The sequence below is a fragment of the Oncorhynchus clarkii genome, chromosome 2 (assembly GCF_045791955.1).
Source record: "Oncorhynchus clarkii lewisi isolate Uvic-CL-2024 chromosome 2, UVic_Ocla_1.0, whole genome shotgun sequence".
Lineage (NCBI taxonomy): Eukaryota > Metazoa > Chordata > Actinopteri > Salmoniformes > Salmonidae > Oncorhynchus > Oncorhynchus clarkii.
In genome coordinates, this window is record NC_092148.1 from 93,442,564 (window position 1) to 93,466,137 (window position 23,574).

Below are 23,574 nucleotides of genomic sequence, written 5' to 3' on the forward strand. Positions count from 1 at the left end.
GTTGGGGTCAGTTCCATTTCGTCAGGGTTGGGGTCAGTTCCATTTCGTCAGGGTTGTGGTCAGTTCCATTTCGTCAGAGTTGGGGTCAGTTCCATTTCGTCGGGGTTGGGGTCAGTTCCATTTCATCGGGGTGGGGTCAGTTCCATTTCATCAGAGTTGGGGTCAGTTCCCCTTTCATCAGGGTTGGGGTCAGTTCCATTTCGTCAGGGTTGGGGTCAGTTCCATTTCGTCAGGGTTGGGGTCAGTTCCATTTCGTCAGGGTTGGGGTCAGTTCCATTTCGTCAGGGTTGGGGTCAGTTCCATTTCGTCAGAGTTGGGGTCAGTTCCATTTCGTCGGGGTTGGGGTCAGTTCCATTTCATCGGGGTGGGGTCAGTTCCATTTCATCAGAGTTGGGGTCAGTTCCCCTTTCATCAGGGTTGGGGTCAGTTCCATTTCGTCAGGGTTGGGGTCAGTTCCATTTCGTCAGGGTTGGGGTCAGTTCCATTTCGTCAGGGTTGGGGTCAGTTCCATTTCGTCAGGGTTGGGGTCAGTTCCATTTCGTCAGGGTTGGGGTCAGTTCCATTTCGTCAGGGTTGGGGTCAGTTCCATTTCGTCAGGGTTGGGGTCAGTTCCATTTCGTCAGAGTTGGGGTCAGTTCCATTTCGTCGGGGTTGGGGTCAGTTCCATTTCATCGGGGTGGGGTCAGTTCCATTTCATCAGAGTTGGGGTCAGTTCCCCTTTCATCAGGGTTGGGGTCAGTTCCATTTCGTCAGGGTTGGGGTTGTTTCCATTTCGTCAGGGTTGGGGTCGGTTCCATTTCATCAGGGTTGGGGTCAGTTCCCATTTCATCAGGGTTGGGGTCAGTTCCCATTTCTTCAGGGTTGGGGTCAGTTCCATTTCATCAGGGTTGGGGTCAGTTCCATTTCATCAGGGTTGGGGTCAGTTCCATTTCATCAGGGTTGGGGTCAGTTCCATTTCATCAGGGTTGGGGTCAGTTCCATTTCATCAGGGTTGGGGTCAGTTCCATTTCATCAGAGTTTGGGTCAGTTCCATTTCATCAGAGTTGGGGTCAGTTCCATTTCGTCAGAGTTGGGGTCAGTTCCATTTCGTCAGAGTTGGGGTCAGTTCCATTTCATCAGGGTTGGGGTCAGTTCCCCTTTCATCATGGTTGGGGTCAGTTCCATTTCGTCAGGGTTGGGGTCAGTTCCATTTCGTCAGGGTTGGGGTCAGTTCCATTTCGTCAGGGTTGGGGTCAGTTCCATTTAGTCAGAGTTGGGGTCAGTTCCATTTCGTCGGGGTTGGGGTCAGTTCCATTTCATCAGGGTTGGGGTCAGTTCCATTTCATCAGGGTTGGGGTCAGTTCCATTTCATCAGGGTTGGGGTCAGTTCCATTTCATCAGGGTTGGGGTCAGTTCCATTTCATCAGAGTTGGGGTCAGTTCCATTTCATCAGAGTTGGGGTCAGTTCCATTTCGTCAGAGTTGGGGTCAGTTCCATTTCGTCAGAGTTGGGGTCAGTTCCATTTCATCAGGGTTGGGGTCAGTTCCCCTTTCATCATGGTTGGGGTCAGTTCCATTTCGTCAGGGTTGGGGTCAGTTCCATTTCGTCAGGGTTTGGGTCAGTTCCATTTCGTCAGGGTTGGGGTCAGTTCCATTTAGTCAGAGTTGGGGTCAGTTCCATTTCGTCGGGGTTGGGGTCAGTTCCATTTCATCAGAGTTGGGGTCAGTTCCCCTTTCATCAGGGTTGGGGTCAGTTCCATTTCGTCAGGGTTGGGGTCAGTTCCATTTCGTCAGGGTTGGGGTCAGTTCCATTTCGTCAGGGTTGGGGTCAGTACCATTTCGTCAAGGTTGGGGTCAGTTGCATTTCATCAGGGTTGGGGTCAGTTCCATTTCATCAAGGTTGGGGTCAGTTCTATTTCATCAGGGTTGTGGTCAGTTCCATTTCATCATGGTTGGGGTCAGTTCCATTTCATCGGGGTTGGGGTCAGTTCCATTTCATCATGGTTGGGGTCAGTTCCATTTCATCGGGGTTGGGGTCAGTTCCATTTCGTCAGGGTTGGGGTCAGTTCCATTTCGTCGGGGTTGGGGTCAGTTCCATTTCATCAGGGTTGGGGTCAGTTCCATTTCGTCAGGGTTGGGGTCAGTTCCATTTCGTCAGGGTTGGGGTCAGTTCCATTTCATCAGGGTTGGGGTCAGTTCCATTTCATCGGGGTTGGGGTCAGTTCCATTTCATCAGGGTTGGGGTCAGTTCCATTTCATCAGGGTTGGGGTCAGTTCCATTTCATCGGGGTTGGGGTCAGTTCCATTTCATCAGGGTTGGGGTCAGTTCCATTTCATCGGGGTTGGGTTAAGTTCCATTTCATCAGGGTTGGGGTCAGTTCCATTTCAATTGAGGAAGTAAACTGATAATCCAATTCCAAATCTCACTGAGAAGCAAGTTGAGGAAAATTTGAATTTCAGTTTAGATCTGAATTTAAATGGAATTGACCTCATTCCTAGTAAATCCACCCAAACTCCAGACGATATCATATCTGAATGACCCTCTTCCCTAAACTCCAGACAGGATATCAAGTTTGAATGACCTCTTCCATAAACTCCAGACAGGATATCATATCTGAATGAACTCTTCCCTAAACTCCAGACAGGATATCATATCTGAATGACCTCTTCCCCAAACTCCAGACAGGATATCATATCTGAATGACCTCTTCCCTAAATTCCAGACAGGATATCATATCTGAATGACCTCTTCCCCAAACTCCAGACATGATATCATATCTGAACTCTTCCCCTACTTAATTAACCCTCTTCTTCCCAGTGTGAGCCGATGGAGCCGTCGTCGGGCCAGTCTCCCAGTGCGGAGGATGAGATGCGCTCAGCGGCCTGTGGCTTGGTGTGTGAGTGGGCTCAGAAGGTCCTCAGCAGACAGTTTGATGCCGTGGAGGACCTGGCTCGCTTCCTGCTCAACAGTCACTACATAGGAACCAAGTCTATGGCTGCCCTCACCGTCATGACTGGGGCTCCCACAGGTAGGCATGGCTAATGGGGATGGTGGTATGGAAGGTACAGGTAGGCATGGCTAATGGGGATGGTGGTATGGAAGGTACAGGTAGGCATGGCTAATGGTGGTATGGAAGGTACAGGTAGGCACGGCTAATGGGGATGGTGGTATGGAAGGTACAGGTAGGCATGGCTAATGGGGATGGTGGTATGGAAGGTACAGGTAGGCACGGCTAATGGGGATGGTGGGTTGGAAGGTACAGGTAGGCATGGCTAATGGGGATTGTGGGTTGGAAGGTACAGGTAGGCATGGCTAATGGGGATGGTGGTATGGGAGGTAGGCATGGCTAATGGGGATGGTGGTATGGGAGGTAGGCATGACTAATGGAAATGGTGGTATGGAAGGTACAGGTAGGCACGGCTAATGGGGCTGGTGGGTTGGAAGGTACAGGTAGGCATGGCTAATGGGGATTGTGGGTTGGAAGGTACAGGTAGGCATGGCTAATGGGGATGGTGGTATGGGAGGTAGGCATGGCTAATGGGGATGGTGGTATGGAAGGTACAGGTAGGCATGGCTAATGGGGATGGTGGTATGGGAGGTAGGCATGGCTAATGGGGATGGTGGGTTGGAAGGTACAGGTAGGCATGGCTAATGGGGATGGTGGTATGGGAGGTAGGCATGGCTAATGGGGATGGTGGTATGGAAGGTACAGGTAGGCATGGCTAATGGGGATGGTGGTATGGAAGGTACAGGTAGGCATGGCTAATGGCGATTGTGGGTTGGAAGGTACAGGTAGGCATGGCTAATGGGGATGGTGGTATGGGAGGTAGGCATGGCTAATGGGGATAGTGGTATGGAAGGTACAGGTAGGCATGGCTAATGGGGATGGTGGTATGGAAGGTACAGGTAGGCATGGCTAATGGGGATGGTGGTATGGAAGGTACAGGTAGGCATGGCTAATGGGGATGGTGGGTTGGAAGGTACAGGTAGGCATGGCTAATGGGGATGGTGGTATGGAAGGTACAGGTAGGCATGGCTAATGGGGATGGTGGTATGGAAGGTACAGGTAGGCATGGCTAATGGGGATGGTGGTATGGGAGGTAGGCATGACTAATGGGGATGGTGGTATGGAAGGTACAGGTAGGCACGGCTAATGGGGATGGTGGGTTGGAAGGTACAGGTAGGCATGGCTAATGGGGATTGTGGGTTGGAAGGTACAGGTAGGCATGGCTAATGGGGATGGTGGTATGGGAGGTAGGCATGGCTAATGGGGATGGTGGGTTGGAAGGTACAGGTAGGCATGGCTAATGGGGATGGTGGTATGGAAGGTACAGGTAGGTATGGCTAATGGGGATGGTGGTATGGAAGGTACAGGTAGGCATGGCTAATGGGGATGGTGGTATGGGAGGTAGGCATGACTAATGGGGATGGTGGTATGGAAGGTACAGGTTGGCACGGCTAATGGGGATGGTGGGTTGGAAGGTACAGGTATGCATGGCTAATGGCGATTGTGGGTTGGAAGGTACAGGTAGGCATGGCTAATGGTGATGGTGGTATGGGAGGTAGGCATGGCTAATGGGGATGGTGGGTTGGAGGGTACAGGTAGGCATGGCTAATGGGGATGGTGGTATGGGAGGTAGGCATGGCTAATGGGGATGGTGGGTTGGAAGGTACAGGTAGGCATGGCTAATGGGGATGGTGGTATGGGAGGTAGGCATGGCTAATGGGGATGGTGGTATGGAAGGTACAGGTAGGCATGGCTAATGGGGATGGTGGTATGGGAGGTAGGCATGACTAATGGGGATGGTGGTATGGAAGGTACAGGTAGGCATGGCTAATGGGGATGGTGGGTTGGAAGGTACAGGTAGGCATGGCTAATGGGGATGGTGGGTTGGAAGGTACAGGTAGGCATGGCTAATGGGGATGTTGGGTTGGAAGGTACAGGTAGGCATGACTAATGGGGATGGTGGTATGGAAGGTACAGGTAGGCATGGCTAATGGGGATGGTGGGTTGGAAGGTACAGGTAGGCATGGCTAATGGGGATTGTGGTATGGAAGGTACAGGTAGGCATGGCTAATGGGGATGGTGGTATGGGAGGTAGGCATGACTAATGGGGATGGTGGTATGGAAGGTACAGGTAGGCATGGCTAATGGGGATGGTGGGTTGGAAGGTACAGGTAGGCATGGCTAATGGGGATGTTGGGTTGGAAGGTACAGGTAGGCATGGCTAATGGGGATGGTGGGTTGGAAGGTACAGGTAGCCATGACTAATGGGGATGGTGGTATGGAAGGTACAGGTAGGCATGGCTAATGGGGATGGTGGTATGGAAGGTACAGGTAGGCATGGCTAATGGGGATAGTGGTATGGAAGGTACAGGTAGTCATGGCTAATGGGGATGGTGGTATGGGAGGTACAGGTAGGCATGGCTAATGGGGATGGTGGTATGGAAGGTACAGGTAGGCATGGCTAATGGGGATGGTGGTATGGGAGGTAGGCATGACTAATGGGGATGGTGGTATGGAAGGTACAGGTAGGCACGGCTAATGGGGATTGTGGGTTGGAAGGTACAGGTAGGCATGGCTAATGGGGATGGTGGTATGGGAGGTAGGCATGGCTAATGGGGATGGTGGTATGGAAGGTACAGGTAGGCATGGCTAATTGGGATGGTGGTATGGAAGGTACAGGTAGGCATGGCTAATGGGGATGGTGGGTTGGAAGGTACAGGTAGGCATGGCTAATGGGGATGGTGGTATGGAAGGTAGAGGTAAGCATGACTAATGGGGATGGTGGGTTGGAAGGTACAGGTAGGCACGGCTAATTGGGATGGTGGGTTGGAAGGTACAGGTAGGCATGGCTAATGGGGATGGTGGTATGGAAGGTAGAGGTAAGCATGACTAATGGGGATGGTGGTATGGAAGGTACAGATAGGCATGGCTAATGGGGATGGTGGTAGAGACGGTATTGGGTGTTGTTGATGGCCACAGTCAACAGGGGGCTCAGTCAATAGTCACTCAACGGTCACTACATTGGCACCAAGTCCGTGGCAACGCTAAGCAGACAACCACAGGTAACGGGGCTAGGTGTCGGGCTGTTGATGGGAACAAAGTTGTGTCTTGCTCGTGTGTCAAGCTGTAGTTGGTTCAACACATTTTTTAAAACCCATTTCTCAGGCGTGTTGAGAAATCTCTTTTCTCATCTGTATATCTCACCAGGTCTGAAGACTCCCACGCCAACCTCTGCGTTCGTGCCCACGTCCGAGGCCTCTTCCTTCCAGCCGCAGGTGAAGACGCTGGCCTCTCCCTCGGTAGACGCCAAGCAGCAGCTCCAGAGGAAGATCCAGAAGAAACAGCAGGAGCAGAAGCTCCAGTCCCCCCTGCCTGGAGAGGCCCAGGGACAGAACCAGGCCAGGAGGACCGAGGCCATCACCCCAGGGCCAGCTATCCCCTGTGGAAGTCCTGCTTTGCTTTCACCACAACCTACCATTGGTATTGTGGTGGCAGCCGTCCCCAGCCCCATCACGGTACGATGGGATAACTAATGTATGCACAGACACACACACACAGATACACACACAGATACACACACACAGATACACACACACACAGATACACACACACACACACAGATACACACACACACACACAGAAACACACACACACACAGATACACACACACACAGATACACACACACAGATACACACACACACACACACACAGATACACACACACACACAGATACACACACACACAGATACACACACATACACAGATACACGCACAGATACACACGCACAGATACACACACACAGATACACACACACACACACACACAGATACACACACACACACACACAGATACACACACACACATATACACACACACACACAGATACACGCACAGATACACACGCACAGATACACACACACACAGATCAGACCAGATTGATACTGGTTTTAGACGACATGCTCAGTTTTAAAAGGAAAGATAAGGCAACAATTTATTGAATGTCAAGAATGTCGCTGCGATGGATAGCTCCTGAACAATTCTGCTATTTGGTCAGATCTACATGACCTTGGGCCCAGATCTACATGACCTTGGGCCCAGATCTACATGACCTTGGGCCCAGATCTACATGACCTTGGGCCCATATTCTATGCCTGAGGAGTGTTACTTCCTCCTTCACCAGTAATAATAATAATAAGTCATCTAGATCTTTTAACAGATGCTTACAGTCACACTGAATACATTTTACGTATGGGTGGCCTCGGGAATCGAACCCCTGACCCTTGGCATTTACAAGCGGCCGTCGTCTAACATGTTCCCACTGTGTGTTTCTCCCGGCAGGTCCAGAGGAGCAGGCAGCTGATGACATCCCCTAGCCCGGTGGGGTCCGCCGAGGGGAAGGTCATACCAACGGTTAACTTCCAGGTGGTCACCCACACCCAGTCTCTGACCCACAGACAGTCCCCTAAAACGCCCCAGAACATCTCAGCCAGCCCCGTGGGAGACCGCCTGGCTAGGCACAGGTAATAATGAGAATCATCATCACCATTTATGGTTTTCCGGACACAGATTAAGCCCACCCTACACTCTTAGTAAAAAGGATTCCAAAAGGGTTCCTCAGCTGTCCCCATATGATAACCCTTTTTGGTTCCTGGTAGAACCCTTTTGGGTTCCATGTAGAACCCTGTTAGCAGTTGATGTTACTCTTCAAGGACACAGACCCCAAAGCAAATCAGGGGAGAAAAAAAAACAATTATTCAAAGAAGACAAATCATGGATGTTATCCTGAAAGGTAGGTATTAATTCTCCCCTGTCCTCAGTGATTCTCTTCAGTGATTCTTTCCACAGTGATTCTCTCCTCAGGGATTCTCTCTCAGTGATTCTCTCTTCAGTGATTCTTTCCACAGTGATTCTCTCCTCAGTGATTCTTTCCACAGTGATTCTTTCCACAGTGATTCTCTCCTCAGGGATTCTCTCTCAGTGATTCTCTCTTCAGTGATTCTTTCCACAGTGATTCTCTCCTCAGTGATTCTCTCCACAGTGATTCTTTCCACAGTGATTCTTTCCACAGTGATTCTCTCCACAGTGATTCTCTCTCAGTGATTCTCTTCAGTGATTCTTTCCACAGTGATTCTCTCTCAGTGATTCTCTCCACAGTGATTCTCTCCTCAGTGATTCTTTCCACAGTGATTCTTTCCACAGTGATTCTCTCCTCAGTGATTCTCTCCACAGTGATTCTCTCTCAGTGATTCTTTCCACAGTGATTCTCTCCTCAGTGATTCTCTCCTCAGTGATTCTCTCTCAGTGATTCTTTCCACAGTGATTCTCTCCTCAGTGATTCTCTCCTCAGTGATTCTCTCTCAGTGATTCTCTCTCAGTGATTCTTTCCTCAGTGATTCTCTCTCAGTGATTCTCTCTCAGTGATTCTCTCTCAGTGATTCTCTCTCAGTGATTCTCTCTCAGTGATTCTCTCTCAGTGATTCTCTCTCAGTGATTCTCTCTCAGTGATTCTCTCTTCAGTGATTCTTTCCACAGTGATTCTCTCTCAGTGATTCTTTCCACAGTGATTCTCTCTCAGTGATTCTCTTCAGTGATTCTTTCCACAGTGATTCTCTCTCAGTGATTCTTTCCACAGTGATTCTCTCCTCAGTGATTCTCTCCTCAGTGATTCTCTCTCAGTGATTCTCTTCAGTGATTCTTTCCACAGTGATTCTTTCCACAGTGATTCTCTCCTCAGTGATTCTCTCCTCAGTGATTCTCTCTCAGTGATTCTCTTCAGTGATTCTTTCCACAGTGATTCCCTCTCAGTGATTCTCTCTCAGTGACTATCTCCAGTGAACAAAGTGACAGGATCTAGTTTTATAACCCAACCCCAGCCTGTGGTTGACCAATTAGAATTCCTTGCAATAAAACTGGGCCAATGGCCAAATAACAAGTATCCTATTTCAGGCTCAATGTATACCAATGAGAACTTACCATGTAGCTATGAGTCCCGGACTGAAATTCCTCTCATGTCTCTGACCCATTGATCATTAATCCCCTATTACATAAAAAAACAACACTATTTCCAATGACCTTTAGTACTGTATTGACCTCTCGTCCTCTTGACCTTTAGTACCCTATTGACCTCTGGTCCTCTTGACCTTTAGTACCCTATTGACCTCTGGTCCTCTTGACCTTTAGTACTGTATTGACCTCTGGTCCTCTTGACCTTTAGTACTGTATTGACCTCTCGTCCTCTTGACCTTTAGTACTGTATTGACCTCTGGTCCTCTTGACCTTTAGTACTGTATTGACCTCTGGTCCTCTTGACCTTTAGTACTGTATTGACCTCTCGTCCTCTTGACCTTTAGTACTGTATTGACCTCTGGTCCTCTTGACCTTTAGTACTGTATTGACCTCTGGTCCTCTTGACCTTTAGTACTGTATTGACCTCTCGTCCTCTTGACCTTTAGTACTGTATTGACCTCTGGTCCTCTTGACCTTTAGTACTGTATTGACCTCTGGTCCTCTTGACCTTTAGTACTGTATTGACCTCTGGTCCTCTTGACCTTTAGTACTGTATTGACCTCTGGTCCTCTTGACCTTTAGTACTGTATTGACCTCTGGTCCTCTTGACCTTTAGTACTGTATTGACCTCTGGTCCTCTTGACCTTTAGTACTGTATTGACCTCTGGTCCTCTTGACCTTTAGTACTGTATTGACCTCTGGTCCTCTTGACCTTTAGTACTGTATTGACCTCTGGTCCTCTTGACCTTTAGTACCCTATTGACCTCTGGTCCTCTTGACCTTTAGTACTGTATTGACCTCTGGTCCTCTTGACCTTTAGTACCGTATTGACCTCTGGTCCTCTTGACCTTTAGTACTGTATTGACCTCTGGTCCTCTTGACCTTTAGTACCCTATTGACCTCTGGTCCTCTTGACCTTTAGTACTGTATTGACCTCTGGTCCTCTTGACCTTTAGTACCGTATTGACCTCTGGTCCTCTTGACCTTTAGTACCGTATTGACCTCTGGTCCTCTTGACCTTTAGTACTGTATTGACCTCTGGTCCTCTTGACCTTTAGTACTGTATTGACCTCTGGTCCTCTTGACCTTTAGTACTGTATTGACCTCTGGTCCTCTTGACCTTTAGTACTGTATTGACCTCTGGTCCTCTTGACCTTTAGTACTGTATTGACCTCTGGTCCTCTTGACCTTTAGTACTGTATTGACCTCTGGTCCTCTTGACCTTTAGTACTGTATTGACCTCTGGTCCTCTTGACCTTTAGTACTGTATTGACCTCTGGTCCTCTTGACCTTTAGTACTGTATTGACCTCTGGTCCTCTTGACCTTTAGTACTGTATTGACCTCTGGTCCTCTTGACCTTTAGTACTGTATTGACCTCTGGTCCTCTTGACCTTTAGTACTGTATTGACCTCTGGTCCTCTTGACCTTTAGTACTGTATTGACCTCTGGTCCTCTTGACCTTTAGTACTGTATTGACCTCTGGTCCTCTTGACCTTTAGTACTGTATTGACCTCTGGTCCTCTTGACCTTTAGTACTGTATTGACCTCTGGTCCTCTTGACCTTTAGTACTGTATTGACCTCTGGTCCTCTTGACCTTTAGTACTGTATTGACCTCTGGTCCTCTTGACCTTTAGTACCCTATTGACCTCTGGTCCTCTTGACCTTTAGTACCCTATTGACCTCTGGTCCTCTTGACCTTTAGTACTGTATTGACCTCTGGTCCTCTTGACCTTTAGTACTGTATTGACCTCTGGTCCTCTTGACCTTTAGTACTGTATTGACCTCTGGTCCTCTTGACCTTTAGTACTGTATTGACCTCTGGTCCTCTTGACCTTTAGTACTGTATTGACCTCTGGTCCTCTTGACCTTTAGTACTGTATTGACCTCTGGTCCTCTTGACCTTTAGTACTGTATTGACCTCTGGTCCTCTTGACCTTTAGTACTGTATTGACCTCTGGTCCTCTTGACCTTTAGTACCCTATTGACCTCTGGTCCTCTTGACCTTTAGTACTGTATTGACCTCTGGTCCTCTTGACCTTTAGTACTGTATTGACCTCTGGTCCTCTTGACCTTTAGTACTGTATTGACCTCTGGTCCTCTTGACCTTTAGTACCCTATTGACCTCTGGTCCTCTTGACCTTTAGTACCCTATTGACCTCTGGTCCTCTTGACCTTTAGTACTGTATTGACCTCTGGTCCTCTTGACCTTTAGTACCCTATTGACCTCTGGTCCTCTTGACCTTTAGTACCCTATTGACCTCTGGTCCTCTGCGTTGTGTATTTATCTTCAGAATATTCTTACAACCCTCTGTGGAAAGGGTTCTAACTGGAACCAAAAGGGTTCTAACTGGAACCAAAAGGGTTCTAACTTGAACCAAAAGGGTTCTAACTGGAGGTTCTAACTGGAACCAAAAGGGTTCTAACTGGAACCAAAAGGGTTCTAACTGGAACCAAAAGGGTTCTAACTTGAACCAAAAGGGTTCTAACTGGAGGTTCTAACTGGAACCAAAAGGGTTCTAACTGGAACCAAAAGGGTTCTAACTTGAACCAAAAGGGTTCTAACTGGAGGTTCTAACTGGAACCAAAAGAGTTCTAACTGGAGGTTCTAACTTCAACCAAAAAAGGTTCTTCAAAAGGTTCTCCTATGTGGACAGCCGAAGAACCCTTTCAGGTTCTAGATGCAGTAGCATCCCTCAATCATAGCCCTTGTAGCTAAAAAGCTAATTCAATGAACATTCTCCATTGAGCGTGTTTTTTAGTCCAAGAAACCAGCCCTATAAAGTTCAGTTGCCTTTGTTTGTGTTAATAAATTCTTTCCATCTCCTGACGCCACAGGTACCCCCAGATCCTCCCCAAGCCCTCTGCCACGGGGGCCATCACCCTGCGTTCGCCCCCCACCCTGCTCATCACCAACAGCCCCATGAAAACCCACCACGTGATCCAGCCCCAGCTCAGCTCCCACGTCAACGTGGTCAAGATGACCGCCATCTCCCTGACCCCGAGCAACACTAACAGTACCAGCTGTAAAAGTATGGTCCTCAGGCCAGCTTCAGCCTCGGCCGGGGTGGGAACCACCACCACCTTTACCACCATCACTGCCCTAGAGGAGGTCCAGCAACAGGGACAGAGCCAGGGACGCCCCACAGCCACCCCACAATGCCCTGCAGTACGGCCTGGGGCCCCAGTCTCCACAGTGGCTCCTGAGGCCATCATCACTGACAATAACCCGGGCGTTAACTCTGATAAACTGAGCACCATACAGAAGACCCCCGGTGGGTCCAATCGTCCAGAGAGGGCCACTAAGTACCGAGCGTCCAGCGAACCCTCGCTCCTGGTCATATGCTCCCCAGGACCTGAAAGAGTTGCCGCCAGGAGCAAAAGCTACCCTTCCTCTAGCTCCCCTCCCACCTCTGCCACCAATGCAGCGACTATTAGGGTAGAGACCAAGCAGGACAGCAATAACAACAGCAGCACCGCCAACTGTCACCAAGAAAGTCCTTTTTATCTGACTGTTGTACCCTCGGCCAATCGGAACACTCCTAGCATCAGCGGAAAGTCCTCCTCGTCCAATGGCTTATCGGCTGTTAGCCTATTGTCTGCTAGAGACTCCTCCTCCTGTGCGTCACGTTCTATGAGTCCCCAGAAGCGAACCGGCCCTGGTCTGGACTCCTCCCACGTGATCCCTGTGAAGCGTGTCTTCATCTCCCAGCAACCTTTAGGTGTGACCTTTGACCCCAAATCAGTGGTTACCGCCGCTGTCAAGAGGGTCCCAGCCAGACAAAGCACGCCGGCCCGACCGGAGAGCGCCCCCTGTCGAGTGACGGTGAAACAACGCCTAGTGCCCACGCAGATCCTGGCGCCGTCTGACTCGCCCGTCGCGAACGCAGAGATCTCCTCCTTCTCCTCTCAGACTGTCAGTGTGAAGCCCCAGTCCTCCTTGTTGCTGCTAGTTAAACAGGAAGACCAGTCCTCTCTAACTCTACGTCTCAGCACTGTCAGCAGTCACACCAGCAGCACTGAAGCCTCTGGTACAACCACCACCGCAGTGTCTGAGCAGCAGCAGCAGCAACAACAGCAACAACAGCAGAAACAACAACAGCAACAACAGCAACAACAGCAACAGGCCTTACTACAGCAGATCACAGCAGGGACAGTAGGAGCACAGCAACACTCTGTCTCTGCGATGGCAGTAGAAGCACAGCAACACTCTGTCTCTGTGATGGCAGTAGGAGCACAGCAACACTCTGTCTCTGTGATGGCAGTAGGAGCACAGCAACACTCTGTCTCTGTGATGGCAGTAGAAGCACAACAACACTCTGTCTCTGCGATGGGGAGCATGAAAAGCACAATGTTGGAAGAGTCAGCCGCAGGATATGTGGAGGAGCTGCAGAAACAGGCCTTCACTCAGACCGTGAGTGCTTATTATGACCTACTATGGGTCTCTATGGGTCTCTAGTACATGGGTCTCTATGGGTCTCTAGTACATGGGTCTCTATGGGTCTCTAGTACATGGGTCTCTATGGGTCTCTATGGGTCTCTAGTACATGGGTCTCTATGGGTCTCTAGTACATGGGTCTCTATGGGTCTCTAGTACATGGGTCTCTATGGGTCTCTAGTACATGGGTCTCTATGGGTCTCTATGGGTCTCTATGGGTCTCTAGTACATGGGTCTCTATGGGTCTCTAGTACATGGGTCTCTATGGGTCTCTATGGGTCTCTAGTACATGGGTCTCTATGGGTCTCTATGGGTCTCTAGTACATGGGTCTCTATGGGTCTCTAGTACATTGGGTCTCTATGGGTCTCTAGTACATGGGTCTCTATGGGTCTCTAGTACAGTATATCAGGCTAACTATTTTTCATTTGTGTAGTTTACCATCGTTTGTTAAAGTGTCATTCCACGATATTATAACAATTGACCGGACACATTTCTTATTAAAATGTCATTTGATGTTTTTTGAAATCATCCTTGTTGGGTAATACCAATAAAACATTGTCCCTCCTCCTTTTGATTGTCAATAAAGTTATGTTCTATTTCATTCTGTTCTAGATCGCAGCAGACCACACCAAGCAGCAGGCCCTGGGTTCTACCGACCAACACCAACTCTCCAACATCATGTCCCAGACCTCAGACTCCTCTGATCAGTTATCTGGTCTTTACCAGGAGATGGTGGACTTTGCCTCCTCAGCCTCCCAGCACGGCTCCACCATGAACCAACACCAACTCCCAAACATCATGTCCCAGACCTCAGACTCCTCTGATCAGTTATCTGGCCTTCACCAGGAGATGGTGGACTTTGCCTCCTCAGCCTCCCAGCACGGCTCCACCATGGACTACTTCTCCTTTAATGATGACGATATGACCCAGGACAGCATAGTGGAGGAACTGGTTCAGATGGAAGAACAGATGAAGCTGAAGGGCCTCCAGCCGTTGTTCAGTAGCTGTGTGGATAATATCTCTCTCCAGGGCCAGCCTGGGGGCCCCCAGGGGCCCATCCTCAACCCTCACCACCAGGAGGATAGTTCCTCTTTCTACCAGTCTGCCCATAGCAGCATTACCCCCATCCAGACCCCTACCCTGACTCCAACCCCTACCCCCACGGAGATGACTCTCGGTGGGGACGAGCTGACCAGAGAGAGCCCCTGTTGCCATCACAGCATGGCCCCTATCACGCCTCTAGGAGGCCGACACACCCCTATAAGCGCTCTGTCTAACTGTTCTAGCGGCATCCCTGCCAGCCCGGTGGAGTGCAGGAACCCGTTTGCCTTCACCCCTATCAACTCCAGCATGGCAGGGGGTTACCACAATGCCTCTGTGGTGTCTGTCTCCTCCAGTCCCATCAAGCCCATGCAGAGACCCATGGCCACGCACCCTGATAAGGCTAAACTCGAGTGGATCAACAACCGCTACAACAGTAGTGGTACTGAAGCTACTGGAGGAGTCGGAGCAGGTTCCGGGTCCGGGTTATCCATCTCTAACCACAGCCTTGGTGGACTCCTGCCTAGTTACCAGGATCTAGTGGATGACCATTTTCGTAAGCCACATGCCTTCGCTGTCCCGGGCCACAGTGGCCAGTCTTTCCAGGCCCAGTCCAGACAGCGGGACGGCAGCCATTTTGGACATCTCACCCCCATCTCTCCGGCGCAACAGCAGTTGACCAGCGTATCGACCACACCCACCAACACGGCAATCAAACAGGACGAGAGCTTCGCTGTGCCCGCCCCTTTGGACAGCAAGGGTGGAGCCTTGTCATCAGGGGGCGGGGCGTTCCGTTGCCGCAGCGTCAGCCCCGCCGTGAGTCAGATGACCTTCAGCGGTACCGACACAACCATTGGTACCGACACAACCCCCGACACTGGCACTACCACTCGATTGGTTGTCTCGCAGTTTAGTTCCCCCATGACCTCACAGGAAATACTCATAATTCTGTCCAACAGCCAATCGGTGGGCGGCAACCTCCACAGCATGGCCCAGCGCAGCCAATCGGTGCCCTTAAACATCATGATGCAGAGCGTTGTGGAGATGCAGGGCATCCAGGGGCAAAACCAGAGTAATGCCACTAAGATCACCAACGTCCTCCTGAGTAAGATGGACTCTGACGTGAACGACACTGTGAGGGGCCTGGGCATCAACAACCTCCCTTCCAACTATACCGCCCGCATGAACCTCACCCAGATGCTGGAGACCCAGTCTCAGAGTCAGACTGCCCCTGGGGGCTTCACCACTGGAGGAGATGGAGGAGGAGGGGGGAACGCCCACCAGTCTCAGCTGCAGACTGTCATCTCAAGCCCTGCCTCTTTCGAGCTCCAGCAGCACGGGGGTTATTCCACCAGTACCGGAGGAGGCGGTGGGGAGATGAGCTTCAACCAAGCACAATCAGGCCCTGGTGGTGAGGATGTGGACCTGGAGCTACAGCAGATCCAGGAGCTTCAGGAGGCCTCAGGACAGCTCCATCTCCAGCTACTACAAACCCAGGCTAGGGTGCTCCTGAGTCCCCAGCTCCTGAGTCCCCAGCTCCACACTCCCCAGGCCCAACTCCAGAGTCCTCAGCCCCAGCTCCACATTCCCCACACCCAGCTCCAGAGTCCCCACCCCCAGCTCCACATTCCCCAGGCCCAGCTCCAGAGTCCACACACCCAGCTCCAGAGTCCCCAGCTCCAGAGTCCCCACACCCAGCTCCAGAGTCCCCAGCTCCAGAGTCCCCAGCTCCAGAGTCCCCACACCCAGCTCCAAAGACCCCAGCTCCAGAGTCCCCACACCCAGCTCCAGAGTCCCCACACCCAGCTCCAGAGTCCCCAGCTCCAGATTCCCCACCCCCAGCTCCAGAGTCCCCAGCTCCAGATTCCCCAGCTCCAGAGGCACCAGCTCCAGATTCCCCACACCCAGCTCCAGAGTCCCCAGCTCAAGAGTCCCCAGCTCCACATTCCCCACACCCAGCTCCAGAGTCCCCACCCCCAGCTCCACATTCCCCAGGCCCAGCTCCAGAGTCCACACACCCAGCTCCAGAGTCCCCAGCTCCAGAGTCCCCACACCCAGCTCCAGAGTTCCCAGCTCCAGAGTTCCCAGCTCCAGAGTCCCCAGCTCCAGAGTCCCCAGCTCCAGAGTGCCCAGCTCCAGAGTCCCCACACCCAGCTCCAGAGTCCCCACCCCCAGCTCCACATTCCCCAGGCCCAGCTCCAGAGTCCACACACCCAGCTCCAGAGTCCCCAGCTCCAGAGTCCACACACCCAGCTCCAGAGTCCCCACACCCAGCTCCAGAGTCCCCAGCTCCAGATTCCCCACCCCCAGCTCCAGAGTCCCCACCCCCAGCTCCAGAGTCCCCAGCTCCAGATTCCCCAGCTCCAGAGTCCCCACACCCAGCTCCAGAGTCCCCAGCTCCAGATTCCCCACCCCCAGCTCCAGAGTCCCCACCCCCAGCTCCAGAGTCCCCAGCTCCAGATTCCCCAGCTCCAGAGTCCCCAGCTCCAGATTCCCCACACCCAGCTCCAGAGTCCCCAGCTCCAGAGTCCCCAGGCCGGGTTCCAACTCCTCCAGCCCATCACCACCCAGCAACAGCAACAACAACAGGATGAAGAAGACAAGGCACAACAACAGCTAGACTTCAACAGCACTGTCAAAGACCTGTTAGGTGACGACGGCCTCAACGTCCACGCTGAAGGCCTCAACCCTAGCTCTCAGCTGGTTGGTCAGGTGACCTCGGAACTCAACGCCGCTGTGGCGTCCGACTTCACCGACGACATCAGGCTGACCTCCGACCTCTCCAGTAGCATCACAGACCTGAACACATTGGACGCCGACCTCCTGTTCGATCCGTCCAATCAGCAGCAAGAACAGTACGAAGACGCCACACTGGAAGAGCTGAAGAACGATCCTCTGTTTCAGCAGATATGTAGTGATACTGTGAACTCCTCGTTCGACTGGCTGGAGTGCAAAGACCAGCCTACTACCGTAGAGATGTTGGGCTAATGATGTTATTGTGTGTGTGAACGAATTGAAGCTCATTCCCTTATATAGTTTACTATGGGTCTTTGCCTATTGGCCCTAGTCAGAAGCAGTGTACAATATAGGGACTAGGGTGTGTCAATTCAGATACAGACTGGCTTGAAAATAAATACGTATATTTATGGGTTTTTGTTTTTTTAATTGTTTTGTCAGGGGAAGAAAGAAACTTCTGGACTCTCGGCCGTTTGTCCAGGGAAAAGTGCCAGCCTAACCTGGAAATCTATTTTATTGTTAAGATATCTGAGTCACAATACATTACCACTTAATTTCACCTTCCGATGAAATCATCAATGAGTATAGTTCAAGTGAGTGAAGATATGGTCTGGGAGACGTGGTCCGGAAGACGTGGTCCGGGAGACGTGGTCTGGGAGACGTGGTCTGGGAGACGTGGTCTGGGAGACGTGGTCCGTGAGACGTGGTCTGGGAAACGTGGTCCGGGAGACGTGGTCTGGGAGACGTGGTCCGTGAGACGTGGTCCGGGAGACGTGGTCTGGGAGACGTGGTCCGTGAGACGTGGTCCGGGAGACGTGGTCTGGGAGACGTGGTCCGTGAGACGTGGTCTGGGAGACGTGGTCCGGGAGACGTGGTCTGGGAGACGTGGTCCGTGAGACGTGGTCCGGGAGACGTGGTCTGGGAGACGTGGTCCGTGAGACGTGGTCTGGGAGACGTGGTCTGGGAGACGTGGTCCGGGAGACGTGGTCTGGGAGACGTGGTCTAGTAGGCGTGGTCCGGGAGACGTGGTCCGGGAGACGTGGTCCGTGAGACGTGGTCCGTGAGACGTGGTCTGGGAGAAGTGGTCTGTGAGACGTGGTCCGTGAGACGTGGTCTGGGAGACGTGGTCCGGGAGACGTGGTCCGGGAGACGTGGTCTGGGAGACGTGGTCCGGGAGACGTGGTCCGCGAGACGTGGTCCGCGAGACGTGGTCCGCGAGACGTGGACAGGGAGACGTGGTCCGCGAGACGTGGTCCGGGAGACGTGGTCCGAGAGACGTGATCTGCGAGACGTGGTCAGCGAGACGTGGTCTGGGAGACGTGGTCTGTGAGACATGTTCTGTGTCTGAAATGCCACCCTAGGGTTCTGATCAAGAGTACTGCACTATATGGAGTAGGGGTCCATTTCAGTGTCAGACTTGTTATAGGGGGTAGATTTCCCAAGATACAGTATAATGAACATCACACAGTTAAACCATATCTTCCCATGTTGTGTGTACTCATTCAATAATGCAATAGTTTTATTCAGAAATCATCTAACACATAGGACATCTGGCGCAAAATCACACAATCACATAATCACATAATCACACTCACATAATCACACAATCACATAATCACACTCACATAATCACATAATCACACTCACATAATCACACAATCACACGATCACATAATCACACGATCACATAATCACACTCACATAATCACACAATCACACGATCACATAATCACACGATCACATAATCACACTCACACAATCACACGATCACATAATCACACGATCACATAATCACACTCACATAATCACACAATCACACAATCACACGATCACACGATCACATAATCACACTCACATAATCACACAATCACACGATCACATAATCACACTCACATAATCACACGATCGCACGATCACATAATCACATAATCACACGATCACACAATCACGCGTTTGCTGTAGGATGTAGTATCCTGTTTTAGTGTGTTTCAAAAGTGAATCCAAAACAGAAACATACAACATTTCAAGACAACTTAATAACGAGCGCGTGACATTTGAGCAGTAAATGTGCCTGCCATGTCCGAACACTGAAAGGGTAGCGTCCACAAGCTACCAGGTGCTGAATTTAAGACATCTCCATCATGCATCATATTGAAACCAAATCAATGGCATACTGGTTCATATCTGAACAGTTTAAATGTCAGTCTATATATGCTACTTGTACTGTTCAATTAGGAAGAGATGGAGAGGGATTTTGAAGATGAGGAAGAGGAGCTGGATTCGCTAGTGCTGGTAGTCTTATCTGGTGAAGAACCAATATGACACTCCTAGGAAGGGAAGCAACAACAAACATGGCTGCCTTATTTTCCAATCTTCCAAGGCCTTACGCCATCCCTACAGACTGTATATAATACTATATAGTAGTACATAGAATCTGCACATTCTAGAACCGATGCTATAATTCTAGAACCATCCAGAGCTTCACCATTCATATCAAGGCAGCTGTTTAAACTCTGATAATGTTTTCAATACTTTTTTCATTATGATTCTCTTTTTATTTGCAGTGTCACTTGAGGCATCCATCCTGTATAAAAACAAGCCAAGGCAGTGCACTATGTAGGGAATAGGGTTCTATAGGTCTCTGGTCTAAAGCAGTGCACTATATAGGGAATAGGGTTCTATAGGGCTCTGGTCTAAAGAAGTGCACTATATAGGGAATAGGGTTCTATAGGTCTCTGGTCTAAAGTAGTGCACTATATAGGGAATAGGGTTCTATAGGTCTCTGGTCTAAAGTAGTGCACTATATATAGGGAATAGGGTTCTATAGGGCCCTGATCTAAAGTAGTGCACTATATAGGGAATAGGGTTCTATAGGGCTCTGGTCTAAAGTAGTGCACTATATAGGGAATAGGGTTCTATAGGTCTCTGGTCTAAAGTAGTGCACTATATAGGGAATAGGGTTCTATAGGTCTCTGGTCTAAAGAAGTGCACTATATAGGGAATAGGGTTCCATAGGGCTCTGGTCTAAAGTAGTGCACTATATAGGGAATAGGGTTCTATAGGGCTCTGGTCTAAAGTAGTGCACTATATAGGGAATAGGGTTCTATAGGTCTCTGGTCTAAAGTAGTGCACTATATAGGGAATAGGGTTCTATAGGGCTCTGGTCTAAAGAAGTGCACTATATAGGGAATAGGGTTCTATAGGGCTCTGGTCTAAAGTAGTGCACTATATAGGGAATAGGGTTCTATAGGTCTCTGGTCTAAAGTAGTGCACTATATAGGGAATAGGGTTCTATAGGGCTCTGGTCTAAAGTAGTGCACTATATAGGGAATAGGGTTCTATAGGGCTCTGGTCTAAAGTAGTGCACTATATAGGGAATAGGGTTCTATAGGGCTCTGGTCTAAAGTAGTGCACTATATAGGGTTCTATAGGTCTCTGGTCTAAAGTAGTGCACTATATAGCCCAGTGTGACCCAACTCCGGTCCTCCAGCACTCCCAACATCAACACATTGTTATTGTAGCCCAGGACAAAAATCCACCTGATTCAACTTGTCAAGGGGCTTGATGATTTAGTTTGGCTTGTCCTGGGGGCCACAACAGATAGATGTCCTGGCGGGGATACTGCAGTTGGGAACCACTGATTATAGAATACAATTTGGGACGCATGAATTTAAAAGACAAAAAGCTGCAAAAATCTATGTAAAGTATGTAAATGGCTGAGGTTGTTGCTTAGGCAACACTGGGCCAGAGAGCATGTTGTTGAAACAATCACAGCCAGCCAGTTACAGTGCCTTCGGAAAGTATTCAGACCCCTTGACTTTTTCCACATTTTGTTACATTACAGCCTTATTCTAAAATAGATTATTATTATTTTTAAACACATCCACAAGCAATCTACACACAATACTCCATAATGACATCACAATACTCCATAATGACATCACAATACCCCATAATGACATCACAATACCCCATAATGACATTACAATACCCCATAATGACATCACAATACCCCATAATGACATCACAATACCCCATAATGACATCACAATACCCCATAATGACATTACAATACCCCATAATGACATCACAATACCCCATAATGACATCACAATACCCCATAATGACATCACAATACTCCATAATGGCAAAGCAAAAACAGGTTTTTAGAATTTCTTGCAAGTATTTACATAAGTATTCAGACCCTCGAAGTTGCTCAACAACTGAGAGACTATTCAGGATCGAGGAAAAGTTGAACGGAGAAAAGTATAGAGAGATCATTGGTGAAAACCTTCTCCAGAGCGCTGAAGACCTCAGACTGGGGGCGAAGGTTCACCTTCCAACACAACGCAGGAGTGGCTTCGGGACAAGTCTCTGAATGTCCTTGAGTGACCCAGCCAGACCCCGGACTTGAACACAATCAACCATCTCTGGAGAGAGCTGAAAATAGCTGTGCAGCAACGCTCCCCATCCATCCTGACAGAGCTTGAGAGAATCTGCAGAGAACAATGGGAAAACCTTCCCAAATACAGGCGTGCCAAGCTTGTAGCGTCATACCCATGTATGACACTACAATGCTGCAGAAATGCTGTAATCGCTGTCAAAGGAACTTCAACAAAGTACTGGGTAAAAGGTCTGAATACTTATGTAAATGTGATATTTCAGTTTTTTTATTTGTATAAATTAGCAAACATTTCTAAAAAAAAAAACTGTTTTTGCTTTGTCATTATGGGGTATTGTGATGTCATTATGGGGTATTGTGATGTCATTATGGGGTATTGTGATGTCATTATGGGGTATTGTGATGTCATTATGGGGTATTGTGATGTCATTATGGGGTATTGTGGGTAGATTGATGAGGGTGGGGGGGGGGACTATTAAATACATTTTTGTATACAGCTGTAACGTAAAACAAAATGTGAAAAAAAGTCAAGGGGTCTGAATACTTTCCCGAATGCAATTTATAACAGTTCGGAGGATTTGCTTTGGCTATTGTTGTAAAAGTCATAGTCAAACTAAAGCTTCATTCATTTGGATAGATACATAGAAATGTGTTGTGTCACGATGAAAAAGGCTCTACTTGCTATATTATATCCATCATTCTAGTTAATAAATATCTATGTTCCATTTGAGAAAAAAAAGAGAAAAGAAAGCTAAGCAGATTTATAATAGTGAAGATAATGGGTAAGATATTGTGTGTTGGAATGTAAGTCTCATCGCTGTATTTGTAAAAGTAATGCTGTCCGTTTGGTCTCCGGTTTGCTGCTGCGTTTGACTTTTCTTTTCAAAAAGATAATTATAATAATAGGTCTCTGATGTGTGCTTTGAACGACAACAAAACATGGATGGTTTTACTGACAAGAACAAAACAGATGAGTAGTGGTAGGAAATATTAGCCCGGTTGCATACATTTCTGTGACCGTCATCGATTCTACAGGCGTTGTGCTCAGAACCTTTTAAGAGGAAACACTGGTTAAAACATGTCAATGAGGGAAGACATGTCAATGAGGGAAGACATGTCAATGAGGGAAGACATGTCAATGAGGGAAGACATGTTAATGAGGGAAGACATGTTAATGAGGGAAGACATGTTAATGAGGGAAGACATGACAATGAGGGAAGACATGTCAATGAGGGAAGACATGTTAATGAGGGAAGACATGTTAATGAGGGAAGACATGTCAATGAGGGAAGACATGTCAATGAGGGAAGACATGTTAATGAGGGAAGACATGACAATGAGGGAAGACATGTCAATGAGGGAAGACATGTCAATGAGGGAAGACATGACAATGAGGGAAGACATGTTAATGAGGGAAGACATGTTAATGAGGGAAGACATGTTAATGAGGGAAGACATGTCAATGAGGGAAGACATGTCAATGAGGGAAGACATGTGAATGAGGGAAGACATGTCAATGAGGGAAGACATGTCAATGAGGGAAGACATGTCAATGAGGGAAGACATGACAATGAGGGAAGACATGACAATGAGGGAAGACATGTGAATGAGGGAAGACATGTGAATGAGGGAAGACATGTCAATGAGGGAAGACATGTCAATGAGGGAAGACATGTCAATGAGGGAAGACATGACAATGAGGGAAGACATGTGAATGAGGGAAGACATGTCAATGAGGGAAGACATGACAATGAGGGAAGACATGTGAATGAGGGAAGACATGTCAATGAGGGAAGACATGTCAATGAGGGAAGACATATCAATGAGGGAAGACATGTCAATGAGGGAAGACATGACAATGAGGGAAGACATGTCAATGAGGGAAGACATGACAATGAGGGAAGACATGTCAATGAGGGAAGACATGACAATGAGGGAAGACATGTCAATGAGGGAAGACATG

At 49.1% G+C, this 23,574-nt stretch overlaps 1 protein-coding gene across 1 annotated transcript in view; it reads left to right on the forward strand.

The window, feature by feature from the left end:
* Positions 1-17,549, forward strand: part of LOC139383238 (DNA-binding protein RFX7-like) — a 50,940-nt gene extending 33,391 nt beyond the window's left edge. The window contains exons 7-13 of the mRNA XM_071127686.1: positions 2,797-3,007; positions 6,194-6,501; positions 7,327-7,508; positions 11,832-13,407; positions 14,045-14,078; positions 14,184-15,993; positions 16,987-17,549. Of these exons, the coding sequence (XP_070983787.1) occupies positions 2,797-3,007; positions 6,194-6,501; positions 7,327-7,508; positions 11,832-13,407; positions 14,045-14,078; positions 14,184-15,993; positions 16,987-17,461 (4,596 nt within the window). The 3' untranslated portion in view covers positions 17,462-17,549. The remainder of the gene's footprint in view (positions 1-2,796; positions 3,008-6,193; positions 6,502-7,326; positions 7,509-11,831; positions 13,408-14,044; positions 14,079-14,183; positions 15,994-16,986) is intronic.
* The last annotated feature ends 6,025 nt before the right edge of the window (positions 17,550-23,574 follow it).